General features: G+C 36.9%; 1 protein-coding gene across 3 annotated transcripts in view; it reads right to left on the reverse strand.

Annotated features, from left to right (window-relative positions):
- Positions 1 to 19,619, reverse strand: part of XRN2 (5'-3' exoribonuclease 2) — an 88,728-nt gene that overhangs the window by 41,733 nt on the left and 27,376 nt on the right. For all 3 annotated transcript variants that reach the window (XM_015149588.3, XM_015149587.3, XM_015149589.3), the window contains 15 exons: positions 18,735 to 18,793; positions 18,569 to 18,658; positions 17,593 to 17,665; positions 17,407 to 17,457; positions 16,785 to 16,942; positions 15,561 to 15,635; positions 15,343 to 15,476; positions 15,179 to 15,236; positions 14,988 to 15,095; positions 10,102 to 10,146; positions 8,352 to 8,483; positions 4,874 to 4,992; positions 2,566 to 2,701; positions 896 to 1,003; positions 702 to 791 (listed from right to left, as the gene is read on the reverse strand). In XM_015149588.3, coding sequence (XP_015005074.2) covers positions 702 to 791; positions 896 to 1,003; positions 2,566 to 2,701; positions 4,874 to 4,992; positions 8,352 to 8,483; positions 10,102 to 10,146; positions 14,988 to 15,095; positions 15,179 to 15,236; positions 15,343 to 15,476; positions 15,561 to 15,635; positions 16,785 to 16,942; positions 17,407 to 17,457; positions 17,593 to 17,665; positions 18,569 to 18,658; positions 18,735 to 18,793 — 1,436 coding nt within the window. The remainder of the gene's footprint in view (positions 1 to 701; positions 792 to 895; positions 1,004 to 2,565; positions 2,702 to 4,873; positions 4,993 to 8,351; positions 8,484 to 10,101; positions 10,147 to 14,987; positions 15,096 to 15,178; positions 15,237 to 15,342; positions 15,477 to 15,560; positions 15,636 to 16,784; positions 16,943 to 17,406; positions 17,458 to 17,592; positions 17,666 to 18,568; positions 18,659 to 18,734; positions 18,794 to 19,619) is intronic.

Genomic DNA, 19,619 nt, shown 5'->3' on the forward strand with positions numbered 1-19,619 from the left:
TACGTACTCTAACACTTCCTACTTTCTGGCTGGGTCTCACTCTTTCTAGCTAGCATACAAAACAAGTGCACAGGTGATTTTAGGTAAGGCAGTCTCCTCATCTCTGGTGGCTACCATATATGGCTGGAACAAATAAAATTAAAGACTTACAGGTAGCTAGAGAACAAAATGACTGTTATAAAAATTTCTCCCCAGCCAGGCGCAGTGGCTCACGCCTGTAATTCCAGGACTTTGGGAGGCCGAGGTGGGCAGATCAAGAAGTCAGGAGATCGAGACCATCCTGGCTAACACAGTGAAATCCCATCTCTACTAAAAATACAAAAAATTAGTCAGACGTGGCGGCAGGCGCCTGTAGTCCCAGCTACTCAGGAGGCTGAGGCAGGAAAATGGTGTGAATCCGGGAGGCAGAGCTTGCAGTGAACCAAGATAGTGCCACTGCACTCCAGCCTGGGCGACAGAGCGAGACTCCATCTGGAAAAACAAAACAAAACAAAACAAACAAAAAATTTCTCCCCAAAACAAACCGATCTACTGTGTAGGGCCAAAGAAAGCAGGAAATATATGTGTGTTTGGAGTAAAAAACATACTTTCTTTCTGTACTTCACTGTTTAACTATCAGCTGCAAAAGCAATTGTAACTAATAGTAATAAAATGTATGACAAAAATCCTGTCACCCACACATTCAAAACACTGAGACTCACAGGATCACTCATGAGCTTCCGCCATGATGGAGGTAGAAAATTACCACTTGCAGCTGGAAAAACTCCCATAAGTTGTTCCAGTGGTTTAAACTGCAAAAAAAAAAAAAAAAAAAAAAAAAAAAGTTAAAAGACCCAAGATTATTATCTAATCCAAAATTCTATAAATTTTATGACTTTTAAGTAATTAAGCTTACCGGTTTTGTACCCTTCTCAAAATCCGATGGCATGTCTGCAATGCCTTCAAAGTCTGAAGCAAATGGTGCATAATGAAATGGATAATACCACTTCCAGGAAGCACAGCCCTAGAATCATTAAAAAGTAACAACAAAATCAAAAGCCTACGTTAATGATGAACACAATTAAAAAAACAAAAATTAGACTGTTAACCTATAATACTCTATTCATAAAACACATGACTTTTGGTATATATTCCAAATACCGATCTTTTCCATGACTCCTAAAAATTGTTTAAGTTTGAAGTTTCTAATTCACATCAATGGCTCTTTGACTTTAAAAATATTACAAACCATCTTTGAAAAATCAGTAGTTCCTGCCAAACTTCATATTCACAAACAGAATTTGGTGAAAATTTCTATCCTTAAAATACATTTGGTGACATTTCTTTCCATCTCTAGAGCTGTCATCATCAAGTAAAACCAAAAGCAATCACAGCTGACATTTACTGAGCATGTAAGATGGTAGGAGACATTATTGGAACAGCGGTTTAGAGTAAAACAGCCATGAGTTTCATTTTAAAATTCACCATTATATTTCCACCTGACAAGTTTCTTTTGACTATAAAAACATGTGAGTAAACACACCAACAAGAAAACAAAAGCAAGTTATACTCATAGGAAAGATATCTAACATGTGTTTTGACAGTGTCTAGTGAACTTAAATCTTGACAGTAGGAGTAAAACATGCAAACAGAGTACTTAATAGTCAATACTCAGTGCACTGCGTTACTGTCTACTTGTCAACAAACTTCATCTATTCCCAGGTCACACCAAATTTAACTTGGTTTGCTCTCTAAGCACGAAACCAGATATTAACTATCAGTGTTACAATCCTCAATATGTCTACCTAATCTCTCACCAATTATCAAAAGGTAGGATACAGGTTATTCCAATTAGAATGTGTTTCATGTATCATCACTATATTATGAAAAGGATAGCATTCAAATTCCTTTAGAATTCTTACTGGTATTTTCCAGGCTTTGTCCTCTGTTCAGTCATTTAGTGACTGTCAATTCATTACTCAGTTATTTTTGTACTCCAATTTTAAAAGCACTAACCTTTCATCATCTTAAAGACAAAGTGCAGTCAATCACATTCTTGATGCTGAAAATACTTTTAACAAAAATTAGCTTTGGTTCTATATTAATACCTAAGAAGCTTCCAAGTCTTCACAAATAAATATTTACAATTATGGACTTCTGAATAGGGAGCTTTAAAAGATGAGCCTGGGTTTGTTTTCAGGATCCAGCTCAATAATACTATTAGTACAGAAATTACCTGGCTGGGCGCAGTGGCATGACCCCAGTACTTTAGAAGGCCGAGGCAGGCGGATCACGAGGTCAGGAGTTTGAGACCAGCCTGACCAACATAGTGAAACCCCATCTCTACTATATATACAAAAATTAGCCGGGCGTGGTGGTGCACTCTGTAATCCCAGCTACTCATGAGGCTGAGGCAGGAGAATCGCTTGAACCCAGGAGGCGGAGGTTGCAGTGAGCCAAGATCGTGCCATTGCACTCCAGCCTGGGCGACAGAGCAAGACTCCGTCTCAAAAAAAAAAAAAAAAGAAATTACTATTTTTCTTAAATGATTAACTACAAAGTCAGAGGAAAATATTCTTTTTGTACCTGGTAATAATATCTAAGAACCCAGCAAAGTCCTTCAACGTACGACTGCACAACTTTCCGACGGAATTTCTCATCAGCTGCATCCACATCAAATTTGTTCTTGTAGTACCTCTGCTTCCAGCCAGCTTCCCATAACCTAAAACCAGGCACAGCTCATGTATGCTGAATTAACACACCTTCAGTAACAGGCTGTCTACCAATTTATACCCCAAATCAATTTATATTTAATATCCAGGGGAAATGTGAAAGAGTTAAACAGTCATGCTAACACAGATTCATTTAATTATTTCTAAAAAGTCTAATTTCATAGGATTTATTATCAACTTAAAGACAGTTAAACACACCCCAGTCACTGATTCTGGTAAGACCATTATAAAACCACATTTTAAAAATGTTATTGAAAAAGATATACAACACATGTTTGCTCAAATTTTACTACTACTTTACATGTTTCTTTGTACAATTCTAAAGCTACATTTTAAGCTTCAAATATTGAAGATATTTTATATAGTTCAAGTTCCTTAGTTTGTTAAAATATATTTAAACCATACAAAGAAAGTCAACTAAATTACTTAAGACTCACACAGGTAACTTTTTTAAATGTAAAAAATAAATTTATAAAAGAATAATCTAGACATTAGGCAGAAATTATGTGTATACCTACTCTCTCTATCCTTGCTTGGGCCTTATCCCTCTTTCAGCTAAGAGCTGTTGATGGCTTAAGGAAAGGAGATAGAGATATATATAGAGAGACATACACATTCTATATCTCTATATATCTATGTATACATATACACACACAAACATGTATGTTATGGTAAAATCTAGAAGCAGGTCAATGAATCCACTAAATTATCATTCATCACTGAAAATACAATGTGACCAACCACATTTTCACCCAATGTATTATTTTTTTTTAAGAATCCATTTCTTATTCTCTAAGATTTAACATTTAAAGAACATGAAGAAGCCAAAGAACACTTTTAAAAACATCAGAACAGATCAAGAACATCAAGATGATTCTCCATTTAGGCCTCTTTTCCACGTGCCAGATTTCACATATTAATTGCAGTCATGTTTCAGAATATACCATATCAGTTTTAATCTACCCCTCCCACAACACAAAAGATTCATAGAATAACAATTAGAAATATCCCCTATCCATAAGGTGGATTATCACTATTTTACAGAAAATATTAATGAAAAAATGCTAAAAGCCCCAAGCATTTCTTGGTAGAGGCATTTCCACCCTTAATTATCCTCTAGGATTAAACAAAAAAATACTAAACAAATCAAGTTACCTATTAAACTAGTATTGATCATGATGGCTACATAGTAAACAAAATCAAAGACATGCTGTAAGAGGAAAATCCAAAGTACAGAAAGTAGAGGATAGAAACTAAAGATATACAGAGTAAGTAAATGTTCAATCACAAGTAGACATGGATCTGAAATCAAAGGATGTTAGAAAAATGCAGAACCACACATGACCCTTGCAAAGTTTCTAATCATAAACACAAATCACACACTTTCCATGTCCTGCAAAAGCAGCATGAGCTGTAGGTGACTACTGTCTTGTTTACCTTTGAAATAGATTGTTTTCCTAAATTCTTAATGAGCTACAATTATTGAGATTGTTGGCCTTTTGCACTTGGAGCCCACGGTTCAAATCTGGATTTAATTACATGAGAGGTTGTTAATCTTATTATATAATGATCTCAAACTTCAGGATGAATTAAAGAATCAGCTTCCTATTTTAAATTTGAAGTACACAGTTAAAGGGAAACTCCTCTCATGAAATATAATTGTGCATATGCAAGTTTGTGGTTTTTAAAAAACATACATATTGATCTCTTAACAGAATGATTTCTGCATATTTCATTTTGAGGAAGAACTCTTTCAATTGAGAAGATTAAGGCAAACTATATTAAGTGTCTAAGTATAACTGAACTTTCTAGGTTAAGCAGCTTGAAAATTTAATCAGTCTCCAAACAGCAACATTCAGATCACATAGTCAGAGCTAAACACCTCATGTCTAGCCGATCTTGTGCCTGGTCTCAGAGGAAACAGTGGATTGGAGGACGAAAGCCTGCACGCATACTAATCTAGACACTTAGGTTTAACAGCTATAGCTTACACATCTCACTGGAATTTACTGACTATTCTAACCCTCCACATTAATTACTGATGGATAAAAAGATCACAGGCAAGTATCTGAAGGCACTGCTGCTCTAAGCTAAATAGCATTAATTAGACTGCATCTATTTCAGCAATTTGCTATCAAAGTGATACCAAAAAATGGCTTCACCTGACGTTATCCTCTGGCTCAGGTTCACTGTCACTGTCTTCTGCTTTTCGCTTAATTCCTCCTATTGGAGACGGGGAGCCATCAGATGTGAAACTCGTATTAGGAGATATTGAAGGACTCTGCAGATAATGATGACATTACAGAGGAAGGATTTCATTATTCATTTTACATAAGAAGGTACATCCAACCATCACTACTTACCGTGTTTCAAGTAACATTTTTAAAGCTACTATGTAGAGATGGTAAACATATTTAGAAGGTACAGAGACTGATCTTGCTCCATTTCACTTCCCCTCAAAAGAAGTAATGTAATACCCAAACTTCCCATGCTTAAACTGAAAAGAATTAACACTATTAGGGCAAAAAAAAAAAAAAAATGTTTCTGAAGCAAAAAAAAAGTTTTAATTTTATAGATTTTTAAAAATTATAGTACTTGAATTTTATTTTCCCTTGGTGGTTCAAGTTCATTTGTGACAATCAATTGTAACAATTCCTGTTAGGAATTCACAATCATTTGCCACCTACCAAATGGCAAAGCTATGAGGGGAAAAAACATACATATATTTTATATATATGTATAGTTCTATGTTATATATAAAATGTATTACATATATAGCATATATATAATAATAGATGTAATAATATATAAAATAGCTAATGCTGGTGAGAATGCAATTAAATGTTTAATTAAGTCTTCAACCTAGTACAACCACTCTGAAAAGCAAATTTAATGAGACTGTGTTAGAAAACTTAAATTACTTTATATGTTGTTTTAAAAGTCAATCTATAAATAAAAATCTATTAGTCATCTTAGAAAAATGCAGATTTTATTAGTATTTCAGAGACTTAGCTGTCACTTTAAATTCAGTATTATCTTCCCATTGTACCTAACTCAATTAACATAATAGTTTAATTTTAAGTAACATATTTTAATATAACCCTAACATATTTTAATATTTAATCTAAAAATTAAAAGAAAATCTTCTGCAACTTTAGTTACTCAGGCTAAAGGACCACATCACCAAAAACATAAGGGGCAGAAACATTTCCACAGTCAAATTTTTCTTCTGTTACTCACAGTGTATTAGCTATTTCAAGTAAATTGAATTTTTTTTAAACTGAGAGCACAGAAGGCCATTTAAATGATATAACAATTACAGTATCCACAGCATAAACACAGTTCATACTACGGGTCAAGAAAAGTTAAAAAAAATACGAAATCATATTTCACATAGAACTTAGAGCACTTCTCTTTTAAAAACGTATGTCAATGTTATTAATGAAAAGGTACAGACAATACTGTCAAAAAAAAACCCAATAAAAATAAATACAGGAAGGCACTGTTGTACTTGGAAAACAAGGCAGGTATTACTGTATTTTAGTTATACAGATCTGAGTCTGAAATACCAAATTCAACCTTTACTGGCTGTGTGGTCTTGAACAATTTATTACTTAACCTCTATGAGCCTCATCTTAAAATGGGGATGATAATGTTCTGTTTCCTTACAAGTTATTGCAAGGATTAAACGCATCAATACATGTGAAAGATAACTGCCACGCTGCCTACCTGGTACATGGTGGTTAACCATTCAGTAAGTAATCACTATTGTTTTTTTAACACTACACTAATCCATTTCGATTAAATTATGAGAGCGACATTCCCATTAATTGTCTAGAGAGAAGTTGTGTAAAAAGCAAACTTTAACAAAATTAATTATTGACTAACAAGATATAAACTCTATCTTTAGAAAACAAAAATACTAATATACTTTCTAGAAAAAAATGCTGTTCACCATTTAATGCTAAATCTCCACTGCTCTGCCTCTACCAACAAAAATATTCTTCTCAACATAACCAGATTCATATAAATTCAAATTTCTTCTTAAGCTGTTTTTTAATCAAATTAGATATAATGAAACCACACTGAAGAATGCTAAATATAAAACCACATATACAAGGAAATGGAAGCTATTTAATAAAACACTAAGAATGTTAATCATCAGTAGACAAGTACTAGAGACTACAACCCAACAGCTCAGAAAAATAAAACAACAGAAATCTGTAACTTAAATGGCTCCCTTTAAATAAACTGGTAATTTGGCTTCAAAATTTCCTTAAATTTAGAACATTCTAGGTGAAAATCTCACTCTACGAAGATTCGAATTCTATACCTCCTCTATATAGAAATAATTGTGGCTAGGTGAAAATCCCACTCTGCAAAGATTCGAATTCCATACCTCCTCTATATAGAAATAATTGTGGCAAGGGGAGTTAATTAAGACAGAATCAAAGAAGCAACCTCATCACCAATCTCCCCATTACTACTCCTGCGGCAGATGTTATCGATCTACAGTCTGGTCCTGCAGCGTAATCCTACCGAGCCTGAAAATAACACTGGAATCCTTCTTGAAGCAACCACAGCTGGCAAATTTTAAACCTGCCTGCCTCCCAAGATCAAAAAAAAAAAGTACTCTACCACCAACAGGGCATATGACAACACCAGTCACTCTCAGTTCTGCTCTGCAGGTATGGTAGTCACTAAAATCTTGAATGATGGGCATCAGCTATTTCCGTTCCATATGAGCATCAATAGGATAACTAACAGAATAACAAAAATTAAATATCCAAGCTTATTCGATTTCCTTGGATATATCATAGCAAAAGTGAATGTTCCTTCCTCTACTGTTAGATCAGGGTCTGTTCCCTCAGCCCTGCTGTTGTCCCACTGGGTATTCTGAGAGCTCATGGTTTATTTCCACTACAATAGGAAGGCGGTGGACAAAGTACAGCCTTGCAGGATAGGTTGACCTGCTTCTGGAGTTTGGATTACCAAGTTCAAATATGGAAGAATACAAGGCAAATAAATGCATGCAGTTGCTGAGTTCACAAACAGGGAGCAACCAGAGTTTGAATAGTAAGGGCTACCTTAAGATATTTATTCAGATCTATTTCATGATGAATTGGAGAGCCAGAGTTTACAACTAAGGAATACTATTTTGCAAAATGCTCACAACTGCCCACTGAAGGAAAGGGGAAGTAAGGGAATAAAACCCATCCTCCTCCTCTTGCCCCAGCTTTGAGACATATGGATGTCCCTTGACAAGCTTCTAGCACCATTCGCCACCCTATTCTTTGGAGAAGGGGGAAGTAGTGTGTGGTCCATCTGCATTACAAAAACACTGCAGCCACCTGGCTTATTTTTGAGACAGGGTCTCACTCTGTCACCCAAACTGGAATTAGCTATCTCTTTATATTCGCACGTTATCACCAATCCTACATGCTTTTCTTTCACATGATTTGGATATTTTCATATTGATAAAGATGGACTTAACAGAACTAAAAATATCTCAAGGCAAAGCAATTAAGAAAAATTATAAAACAAAACTCCAGGCTGTGATAAATTTCACACACACATCCCCCTGCAAGAGGTATGTGATATTCACCACTCTTAAATACCACATAAAAGTAAGCCACTTACAGAGTTATTCTGCATCCTCATTTCATAGGCTGCTTGTCTCGGATTACTGGCTACTTGAGAACCTGGTGAATTTCTTGAACCCAAGGCATGAGGAGTTAATATTCCACTAGGTGTGAAAGCTGGTTGATCTCTCTAACATAAATGGAAATTAATGTAGAAATTAAAATTAAATCACAACACAGATGACACAAAGAAGGCAATGGAATAAAGTCCAAACTGTAAGCACTTTACAAAACCCACTAAAAGACCAAATGATCTTCATTAATATTACAAGGTCATCTACACTTTGATTTGATGTTAACTTATACCTTCCAAACAATAGTGTATAATACTTAATAACTCTGCCCTAAAGTACATACAACACATTGTCCTGAAATACAGAGAAAATCTTTCAAGTCTCATTATGCTAATCCACTGCTTCTTACAATTACAGAAAACATTCAAGACACAATTTCGGGCAAATAAAAACAATATAATTTAGGTTAAAAAAAAAGTTGAGTTTGAGTTACACTTAGGAAATACAACTTTTTAAATTAATTTATTTATTTTTGAGGCGGAGTCTCACTCTGTTGCGCAGCCAGGAGTGCAGTGATGCGATCTCAGCTCACTGTAACCTCTGCCTCCCAAATTCAAGCGATCCTCTCACCTCAGCCTCTCGAGTAGCTGGGATTACAGGTGCACATCACCACACCCAGCTAATTTTTGTGGAAATACAACTTTCATTTACCCTTCACCTTGCTAGAATTTAACTCTTTATTTACAATTAATTAGATATAATTACAGCTAACATAGGTGATAATCTTGGCTGACTGATAAAAGATACTGACAATAATATATAAGTAGAAACCAAACATGCCCCTCCCAATCTAAATGATTTTGAACCCACTGCAACAATAAATAATTCTACTTTTCTCCCTTCTTGTTTCCTGAAATTGCTTAATTCTAACAAAACGTAGTAAAAGTCAGTCCCTAAACTCCACAAGCTTGAAAATCTACTAGGGAAGATAAGAAAACAAGAACTAAAGAAGTTAAATGTCTATAAAGCATTATGAAATTAGGTAAGAAAACATGTATCAGAGGTAGGAAGCACCAGAGTTAAAAGAAAGGATTGCTCAATCTGTACTATGAGCATAACCAAGAAGGGAGGCCTTGTAGAAAAGGTAAGATGACAGTGAGCTGCAAAGTCAGAAATCCATTCAGATGTCACAAATGAACACAACACTCTTAGCAGGGACATGGTGTATTTAGAAGACAACAGGGGATATGCTGGACAGCTGGAATTCAACAAGATGACAGTGTGCTCTGAACACCAAACTAAGATAGAATTGGATTCTGAGGGGATTAAGGAGTCAGTGGTGCATTTAGAGCAGAGAAACAAGTTTAGAGTGTTATGTTCTAGAAAGATTAATCTGACAAAGATGTAGAAACAACAGTATAGTAACTTTCAAGGGGATACAAAAGATTGACCATTTTTACTTAAAAAACAATACTTGATTGCTGTAAACCATTCAAATAGCTAAGTGCCACCCACCTCTCACCTCCCAAGTGTATCCCTTCAGACACCAGAGCCTAGAGGACCTTCTTTAAAATCGACACCAGTGTTCTTTCTACAGGTAAAAAGGCAATTGGGTGGACACTTACGTCCCTGACCAAGTCCTACTGGACAAGGAATAAAGCTACTGTAATGAACATCTTTCTCAAATTGTAAAATTACGCTATTGCCAATCTCATGAAATCAATTAAAACTCACCTTCATTCTCTTTCTTTTTTCTTTCTGTCGTCTTCTAAAACTGTCCTAAAAGTATAAAATCCACATATTCTGTCAAATAATTACACAAAAATGTCAGAGTTAAGCATTACCAGGAATGATATGGGAGACAACTTAAGTTTTAAAGGACAACACCAGAAATTTAGGTACATGATTAAACCAGGCAACAAGACTATATGTTCAAAACGCTGCTTATCAGAACTTAACAATAGAAGACTGAATTTAGATACAATTTAATTGTTCTTAGTAATTCTGTTCAGAAAGCTTTTGAATCATTTCAGGAAAATGCAAAGCCATTACAAAGATCCTTGGTTTTATCCTGGAGCAAACAGGCTGTCAATATGGAGAAGACACAAGTAAGTTTAAAAAAAAAAAAAAAAAAAAACTCAACAATTCTTAAGGTTTAGTTGAATGTAGTTAATAACTAAGGTATCCATTTTTTAAAAAATCAGCAAGACAATTTAATTAGACTCTGTTACCCAAAAAGGGCTCTTACTCTGTAGCATGCACGGCACAATAGAGAAAAGAGAGAAGTGGGACTCTATGCAAACATTATCCCTCACCCCGGCCAGATTCCATCAATCCAATGAAGAAAAGGAAGGAAATTCAGATGTATGCACAGCTTACTACTCTGGGCCAATTTAATTCACAGGCAAGGGTCCAGCCCACGTTGATTTTTTCCCCCCACTCATTTCCAAATTGCAGCCATGGTTTCAACTGGACAGAATTTTGTGTTCATCTTGTTCCCTACTAACCCTGGGTCATTCATGGGTCTCCCATGCCCATGCCCAAGTTTCCCTGAGTATCAAGGAACTGAAATGACACCTAGGGTGGCCACAGCTGCTGTTGTAGCCTAAAACAGGGGTCAGTGGATCCTATACTGACGGTCATCCTAGTAGGTACACTTCCAAGTCAGTCCTACCAACTGCAATATAAGGCCTTAAGGAAATTGGTGCTTTCTGCCAGGCAAAAAGCTGAATGCTGGATACTTAAGTCTCCTGCTCTGAAGTGGAGCCCAGGAGATCAACTACCCTAAAACCTCCTCTGATGTAGAAACCACTGATTTATTTAATCAAGCTTCTGTCCCATCTTCAATGAAACTTCTCTTGTGTAGGTCACCAATGACCTGCAGACTATGAAATCCATTAGTCAAACTTCAGTCCTTATCTGACCAGGATTCTTTCCTCCTTGGATCACAGTCTTCACTTGGCTTCCAGGAAGCTACACTCACCTAATCTCCTTCCCTCTTGCTATGTCCTACCTCCTCAACTCCCCAACCTCTTAACCCATTTATGCCGGAGGCTGCAAGTTTTTTGTGTGAAAAATCAGACCTTGGGGATGACCTTGAGCAGTAGGATATAAATAACTCCCACAGGCTTATCATTTCAATAATGTAACACTGGGCACAAATGGGTTAATGTTGGTGCTCCCCTGGGCCAAGTACTTGGACTTCTCCACTTCTCTCCTACCATGGGAGTCATCACCTGGTCTCATGGCTTTAAACACCATCTACATGCTGATGGCTCCCCAACCAGGGCCTCTCCATACTTAGCATCTCCATTTGGCTCTCTCAAACTTCACATGTCTGAAATAGAATCCCCACCCCACCTTTGCACCTCCCAGTCTTTCCATGAGGGTTGCTCAAAACATCTTTCAGTCTTTTGTCACCTTTCCTTCTCTTACACTCTATATTGAATGCATTTGCCAATCCCACTGGTTCTACCTTCAAAATATGTTCAGAATCCAACTGCCTCTGATCATCTCCACTGCTACCATCCAGGCTCCCTTAGATTACTGTAAAAAAGGCTCCTCACTGGGCTGGGCTCACTGCTTTGACCTTTCCCTCCACACAGTACTTCCAACATGGCAGCTAGAGTGATCCTTTTATAGTATGTGTCAAATCTTGTCACTTTTCTACTCAAAACCTTACACTGATGCAAAATGAAGTTAAAAGTCCTATGATGACCTGTGGAGTCCTACCAGACTGGGCCCTCCATCTCCTTTCTGACTTCATCTCCTACTGCTCTTCCTTTGCCTCCTCTGCTCCTTCCACAGTGGCTGCTTGGTGTTCTGTGAAATCCTGAGTATGCTCCCGCCCCAGGGCCTTGGCACTGGTGATTCCCTCTGTCTGTAAAGTGCTTCCTGCAAACATCTGCACGGTGTGCTCCCTCACATCCTTTACATCTTTAATCAAGGTCAGCTGTCAGTGAGGCCTTCTCTCGTCACCTTTTCTAGAACTGTAATGCCCAACCTCTCCCTTCCCAGATGCATCCTCACCTGCTTTAGTTTTCTTTGTGGCACTTATTCTCTAACATTTAATGAGGTTTACTTAGTTACTGTGTTTATCCTTCCAGCTCACCCAAGAGAATGTAAACTCCATGAGGGCAGGGATTTCTGTCTGCTCTTTTGTTTTTTGCTGTATCACTAGCACTCAGAACACTGTCTGGCACATGGTAAATACTTAAGTATTTGCTTAATAAATGAACAACATTTCCAAGATAAAAGGCAAACATCAAAGCTCATAAAATAAAAAGCAACACATTTCTTGCCTAAATGCTCAACTTTAATAAGCAATTTTTTTTCCTTTGGAGACAAAAGTATCGCTCTGTCGCCCTGGCTGGAGTGCAGTGGCATGATCCCGGCTCACTGCCGCCTCCATCTCCTGGGTTCAAGCAATTCTCCTGCCTCAGCCTCCCAAGCAGCTGGGATTACAGGCGCCTACCACCACGTCCATTTTAAATTTTTGTATTTTTAATAGAGATAGGGTTTCAACAAGTTGGCCAAGCTGGTCTCAAACACCTAACTCCAGGTGATCTGCCCTCCTCGGCCTCCAAAAGTGCTAGGATTAGAGGCACGAGCCACCATGCTTAGCCAATAACTAATATTAATTTAGTCCTTTTCTACCATTTGTTCTGCTGGTCTGTTAAATGCCTATCTCTAAGGGTGGTAGTCACACACAAACAGAAGACCACCTGCGTGGACCTCATGGATCTCTCCCTTTTTTGTGCTATGAACGCCTTTGGAAATCTGTCAAATGCCAGGGACACACTTCCCGGAAAAATAGATACACCCGGAAACTCTCCTATTGCATTTCTGAGGGTTTCCCCTGGTGTCCAACCATGCTGAAGGATATTTCATGACTTCAGGGACACCAACAAAGATCCAAAGCTTTAAAATGCCCTCTCCTGCCAGGTCAGCTGAAAAATAGTATTAATTAAATCTGTAACACTATGGTATCTACCAAATCCCATACTTCCTCCTCTAATGCTAACTTACAGTGCAGAGTCTGCTAATGAGAAAGTAGAAGGCTAATGTAACTTGAGGTTTTTAAACCAAGTGGTACAAAGTATGTAGCAGCAGATCAAGGGATGCCACTGTAATTGTTGAAAAAGTAGTTAAAAATGTCTGTTCCAGTTGTCATCTGATCATCCCGACAAAGCTAGTTCTGTAATTTGAATTCTATATGCAAAAAAACTCTTGACATCACATAAAAACATTACCAAGTACTGAAGGCTTTTGGAAAGAATGCTTACAGTCAACTCACTATGTTACATAAAATGATGCCCAAAGTTTAAAAATAAGAGATCACTAGCTACAGTATACAAAGTTGATGAAAACAGAAAATAAGATTCAATGACACATTTTAATGTGTTGGGAGATCGTGAAGCAATGTAGCAGTAATATATGTTGTTATCTGCTTAAAATAGCCATGTGACTTTTATAAAATCAGTTTCTGAAAGGATTTCCTTACTGTTTCTAAGAAGCTATTATCTGCTTATTTTGACCCCTGCTGGCCTCCCTTGCTACACCCTGCAATCACCCTTCAACCACTTTGCCTCCAGGTTGCTGCCCCTCTAATCCCATCAGCTCACCAGGGGCTCCCAAACCCTGTCCACAGACGAAGTGCCTGTCCATCTCACTGTGACCCCTTGAGCATGACTTCTCATCTCTTCAGGAATTTCCTTCTAACTCTCTAGAACTGGCTCCTCTTTCTCCTTAAATGTCCATGGTTCCCTAGACTTCTGTTAAGCGTACTTTTACTCCACACAAGCTCCCAGGGTCACACTCGTAGTTTGAAGTACCTTCCATTAGTTAATGGTTCTCAAATCTCTTTTCAAAAGACTTCTGCCCTGAGCTTTACACACATCTAACAACTGCTTAATGGACTTTTCTCCTCTCAGGTGTCCTATAGCCCCTCACATTAAACATCTCCAAAATGAAACTCAATTTCTACTTTGTTCCCACCCCAACCCATTCCACCCCTAGTGCTTGCTATCTTAGTAAATGGCACCAGCAAACTCCTAACTGCCCAAGCCAGAACCTGGACTTTTCATGTAAGCACTCATCCATAATAAGCAATCAATTTTCAAATGCTTTGTTATTTTATTTCCTTCTTGTGTTTCAATTTCTTACTTAAGAGATGCAGCTCTCCACAGATCCTACATTCTCCTAACCCTCTGCCCTGGCTGATATAATCCAACCCATACTCCCTACACTATCGATTCTTCTTGACCTGTCTTCCTGCCTTCAAAACATGACAGTCACTAGTTCGATCCCAGTAGTCTTCCAGCCTTAGTACCGGCATTTCAAATCCTATTGATTAGAAATGTGTTTGGATTTATATTCAGATTATGAAGACAGAAAAAAACATTACAATGCAACTCAAACAGGGTACAATACACAGTTTCACAGAGGAAGCAGCACAACCTTTATAAAATAATCAAAGCACTGACCGCTGATGATTACATTAGTCTTGACACACTATAATGATATAAAAACACACTCAAAGAGATTAAAAGTAATCACAAGATCATCATAGCCTATTAGAGACAGGAGCAATTTTAGCTACTGCAATAAAAACACTTTACCTCATCATCCTTTCTCTTTTTAAAAATGCTATCCTCAACTTCACCAACTGCTAACATGATCATCTGTACTCTTTGCAGATTGACATAACCACTTTCTGTAAGGTAACCCTGTAAGTGATAAAATATATGTAAAATGATCTTCTTATAAAAGCAAATACTTCTGTTTTGAAATCATTCAAGAATGAACTTACCCCAGTTTTGTGTACCACATTTTTGTATATGTTAACCAAACGGTCAATTGCATTTTCCCTGTCAGCAAGAGACAAACATTATACATTAGGACCATTATGCTTTAGGCACAGTAAAGTCAAGAAGCCTAAAACAGTAGTTTGAAAAGCTACACAAATGCACATACCGAATCTCTAACGACGGCAAATGAGGGAGGAAGTCATTTCCCACAAAGAAGCACATGAAAACCCAGTCATCAATGCTCCTCTCAACATCAAATGTGAATGGTAGGCTGGCCATGGTGAGTTCTCTTTCCAAATACTGCAACCAAAAAGGAATGCTACCATTACAGCTATCAAAGGCACCCTGCTTTGAGTGCTGATTTCAATGATTATTGCTACATACCTCACGAAGAACATTAAGCCGAAGGAAGATAAACTCTCCTTCTGCACAAGGAAGACTATCGGCAAGTTCATCATGCTGCAAGAACAGGAATGAAGATGAAACAAGTCTACTCTACGTCCAGTAATTTTTTCCAACCAAGCAAATTTTAAGGCTTTTTCTAACACAAGATCCATTTTAATATCACAAGTATTAAATTTTTAAAAGCTCACCAATCCATTTTAAAATAAAAATTACCCAAAAAATCAACCACATCTAGACCAGGGGTCAGCAAACATTTTTTGCAAAGGGCCAGACAGTAAATTATTTTGGCTATTGGGAGACATATATGATCTCTGTTGAATAGTCTTTCGTGTTTTATTTTGTTTTTAACAAGACTTTAAAAATGTAAAAAACATAGCTCACAGGCCAAACCTGGAGGACTGAAGTTTGCTAACTGATGACCTATACCCAACCAACCATTACCCCTTCCTTGTGAACAGATGTGCATAGATAACATCTATACTGTCTTTATTGTATTACGTATCTGAAATATGTACACAGACACAGGTATACTGTCTTTATTGCATTACATATCTGAAATAATACACTATATTACATTTATCTCTTTTTTTACTTAACGATGTCTTTGAAAGAGGCACCATTGTCTTTTCCCCCCCATAAAGTATATGACTCAAGAGGCACCATATTATTGAAACACAAGCCCCTTTAAAGGGGACTGGACATAACCAAGTGAACCTAAAATACATAAAAAGTGGGAGTAACTTAAAAGTCTCAAGAAGTTGTAGTTCCTTTTAAGAGTATTTCAAACAAATAACTTCCACAAATAAATTACAAGCTATGGGCATTATTATCTATGAGAACTAAGCCTCGTGTAGATATAGGTGATGTCAGAAAAAGTGCTAAGTAGAAAGGATGAGTGTGTGCAAGTTTTTGAATGCAGGTTTATGTTAAAGTACTTTAAAAGATACATCTCTATCGAGACTCCCTCTCAAAAGGAAAAAAAAGAAAAGAAAAAAGATACATCTCTGTGAAGGGTAACAGAACAAGCACATAAAAAACTAATCAACCACAATCTTCTCTTCATTTTAAAAACAAGGTAACTCAAATATTTAATGCTATTTAACTGTATATTTTAAAATGGTTGAAATATTTTATGTCATGTACATTTTACCACAATAGATTTTTTTTTTTTTAATGAGGCAACTACCATCTCAAAGTTCTTACCTTTCCCTTCTTTTCTCTTGGCAAACCTTCACAATCTTTGACCTCATGTCCAAACTGATTACAAAGACCACATGGTTTGGGCTTGTTTGGTTTGAATTCTTCTCTAATAATGGTAAAGTTGGGTTCATGTGTGGCAAGGCCAAGCATAATGAGATCAGCTATCAATCGACAATGAGAAAAACACTGAACAGTGAGTATTCTGAGAGGATTCTTACCATAAACTACTATGAGATGCCAACACAAAGAAAAGCCCAAATGAGCACCCAAATGAGCAGCCAAGCCCCAAAGCCTGACACTTCCTGGCAGTTCCCAGTTAATAGGAAGTCCTCCAGATATGTGGACCTACAACATAGACTGCCACTAAGGATTAAACACTTGGGAAATTTTCCATTTTAAAAGTACGGGGAGTTAAAAGGTTGAAAAATGTAAAAAAGAAGAAAAGAAATTAAAGATCACTGATCACAGATTAAACAGCAACTCAATACTAGTTCCTTGTCAAACATAAAATAACCAAGGCATTTTGGAACTTCCAGGTAACCATGAATAATCCATTACTGCACACCAACCCATAGACTTGCTATGGTTTAATCCAAGAGAAGCAAATCCCAAAGAAGAAACCTACCATCTGCTCCACATAAACAATGATGAGTATTTGGGTCATGGTTAGGCTGGGCTAAACAAGAGAGAAACAAATATTTATATTAATATATTATATTCCACAAGAATATTACTTCATACCAAATATTTTCTATTCAATGGCTTTTTAAAAATAGAACATACAATCAAATACTGGTTAAGTAAGCTTTACCTCTTTGCCTTCTAATGTAATCCATGATTTTATGTTCTCCTTCACCAGGAGCACTAGCATCAGATAAAATAACCTATAAAAAAATTAACACTTTCAGCTTATCCCCAATTTTCTATAGGCACAAATATCAAATGAATTATATGTCTCAAGAAAAACTGAGAAAAGTATTACAGGAAAATTTTCTGAATAAGGTGGGTGGGCGGGTGGGGGTGTGTGTGAAACACCAAAACTACTTCATTGAAAATTTTCTGAAGGGGTGTGTGCGTGTGTGTGTGTGTGTGTGTGTAACGCCAAAACTACTTCACTGAAAATTTTCTGAGTAAAGTGGGGGGTGTGTGTGTGTGTGTGTGACACCTATTTCACTGATTAACTTACTACATGGAATGGAAAGTAATGAAATGTCTGGGTCAGACCTAGCCATCAGAAAAACTGATCATTCACAAGTTCCTATTTTCACTGCCATGCAAGGATATAGTACTGGACCATATATGCCCCAAGAATAATCAATAACAGATATCTATTAAATATAATTTACCATTTCTCATTATTAGGGAAGCCAGCTTATGAACCTAAAATTACAAACAAGTTCATTTAAATATTTTTTAAATATTTGGGAACATAGCGATTTAAGGCAGACCCACAACTTACTAATCTTGCTATATTTTGATATGTAAGAATGGAAATTTCCATTTAAAAATTACTTTCCTATATATATTTTTTAAATCATGAATCCCATTTTATGGCTTCATAGTGATGGCAAGACGACAAAATTGGCTTTAAGAGAAAATTCAGCTATCTAAAACCTAACCATGTAAGGATACCCCATCTCCAATAACCCTGGAAGCTTTTCTTTCCTCCGACAGTCAACTAGCATTTTATGGGGCAGGGCAGAAGGATAAATAATGTCAGTCATATCAAAGTACAGCCTTGAATGATCGCCCTTAATCTTTCTGAAGTATCAAAATGTGAAACTTACTGTCAAATTTTTCCACCCAGGGTCATTATTTAAACGATCAGCTATGTAATAGCGAAGGCATTTAGCAAGATTGTCCATAAATTCAGTTCCCTAAAACGATAGAAAGAAACAAATTAACCTATCATTTAAGAGTTAGCAATAGCTAGCAAAGTATGAGACTACTTACTGGTGTAATACAGTTGCTGTCGAATCTTTCTTTTATTTCTTCTGGAGGAAGAAAGCCACCTAGAGAAAAGAGGCAACATTTTGTTCTCCCCATAAAAAGTGAGATACATTACTCAATATTAAGCCAGAACAACAAAAACAAAAAGTTCAAATACAAAAGGAAGTGAAGTCTTGTCATCCGAGGAACAATGTTCCCTCACTGGGAAGAAAATAAGATTCCATCTCTCAAATTTAAATTATTATTATTATTATTATTACTATTATTATTATTATTTGAGACAGAGTATCGTTCTGTCACCCAGGCTGGAGTGCAATGGTGCAATCTCGGCTCACTGCAACCTCCGCATTCCAGGGTTCAAGCTATTCTCCTGTCTCAGCCTCCTGAGAAGCTGGGATTACAGGCACCTGCCACCACGCCTGGCTAATTTTTGTATTTTTAGTAGAGACGGGCTTTCATTGTGTTGGCCAGGCTGGTCTCGAACTCCGGACCTCCAGTCATCCGCCCTCCTCGGCCTCCCAAAATGCCGGGATTACAGGGGTGAGCCATCATGCTCAGCCTTTTAAATTATGTTTTAACAAGAATGTAAAACAATATATGGTACACAAAATACATTATACTGTTACATAAAAATTATGAAGTTATTCACTCTGCAAGAGACTATACACACACACACACACACACACACACACACACACACACATATACACCAGTTAGGGGCCATATTTTTGTTAACAGTTCCTAAAATAAAGGTGCCTAAGAGAAATGAAATTTTAAAGGCCGAGTTCATCACAGCTTTACAGGATAAGAAATACAATTATCAGACAGAGGAATATAAAAATCCAATTTTTTCCTCTATATCACTATTAGCTGCTTCTCAAGAAACAA

This window comes from Macaca mulatta, chromosome 10, assembly GCF_049350105.2.
Source record: "Macaca mulatta isolate MMU2019108-1 chromosome 10, T2T-MMU8v2.0, whole genome shotgun sequence".
NCBI classification, from domain to species: Eukaryota; Metazoa; Chordata; class Mammalia; order Primates; family Cercopithecidae; genus Macaca; species Macaca mulatta.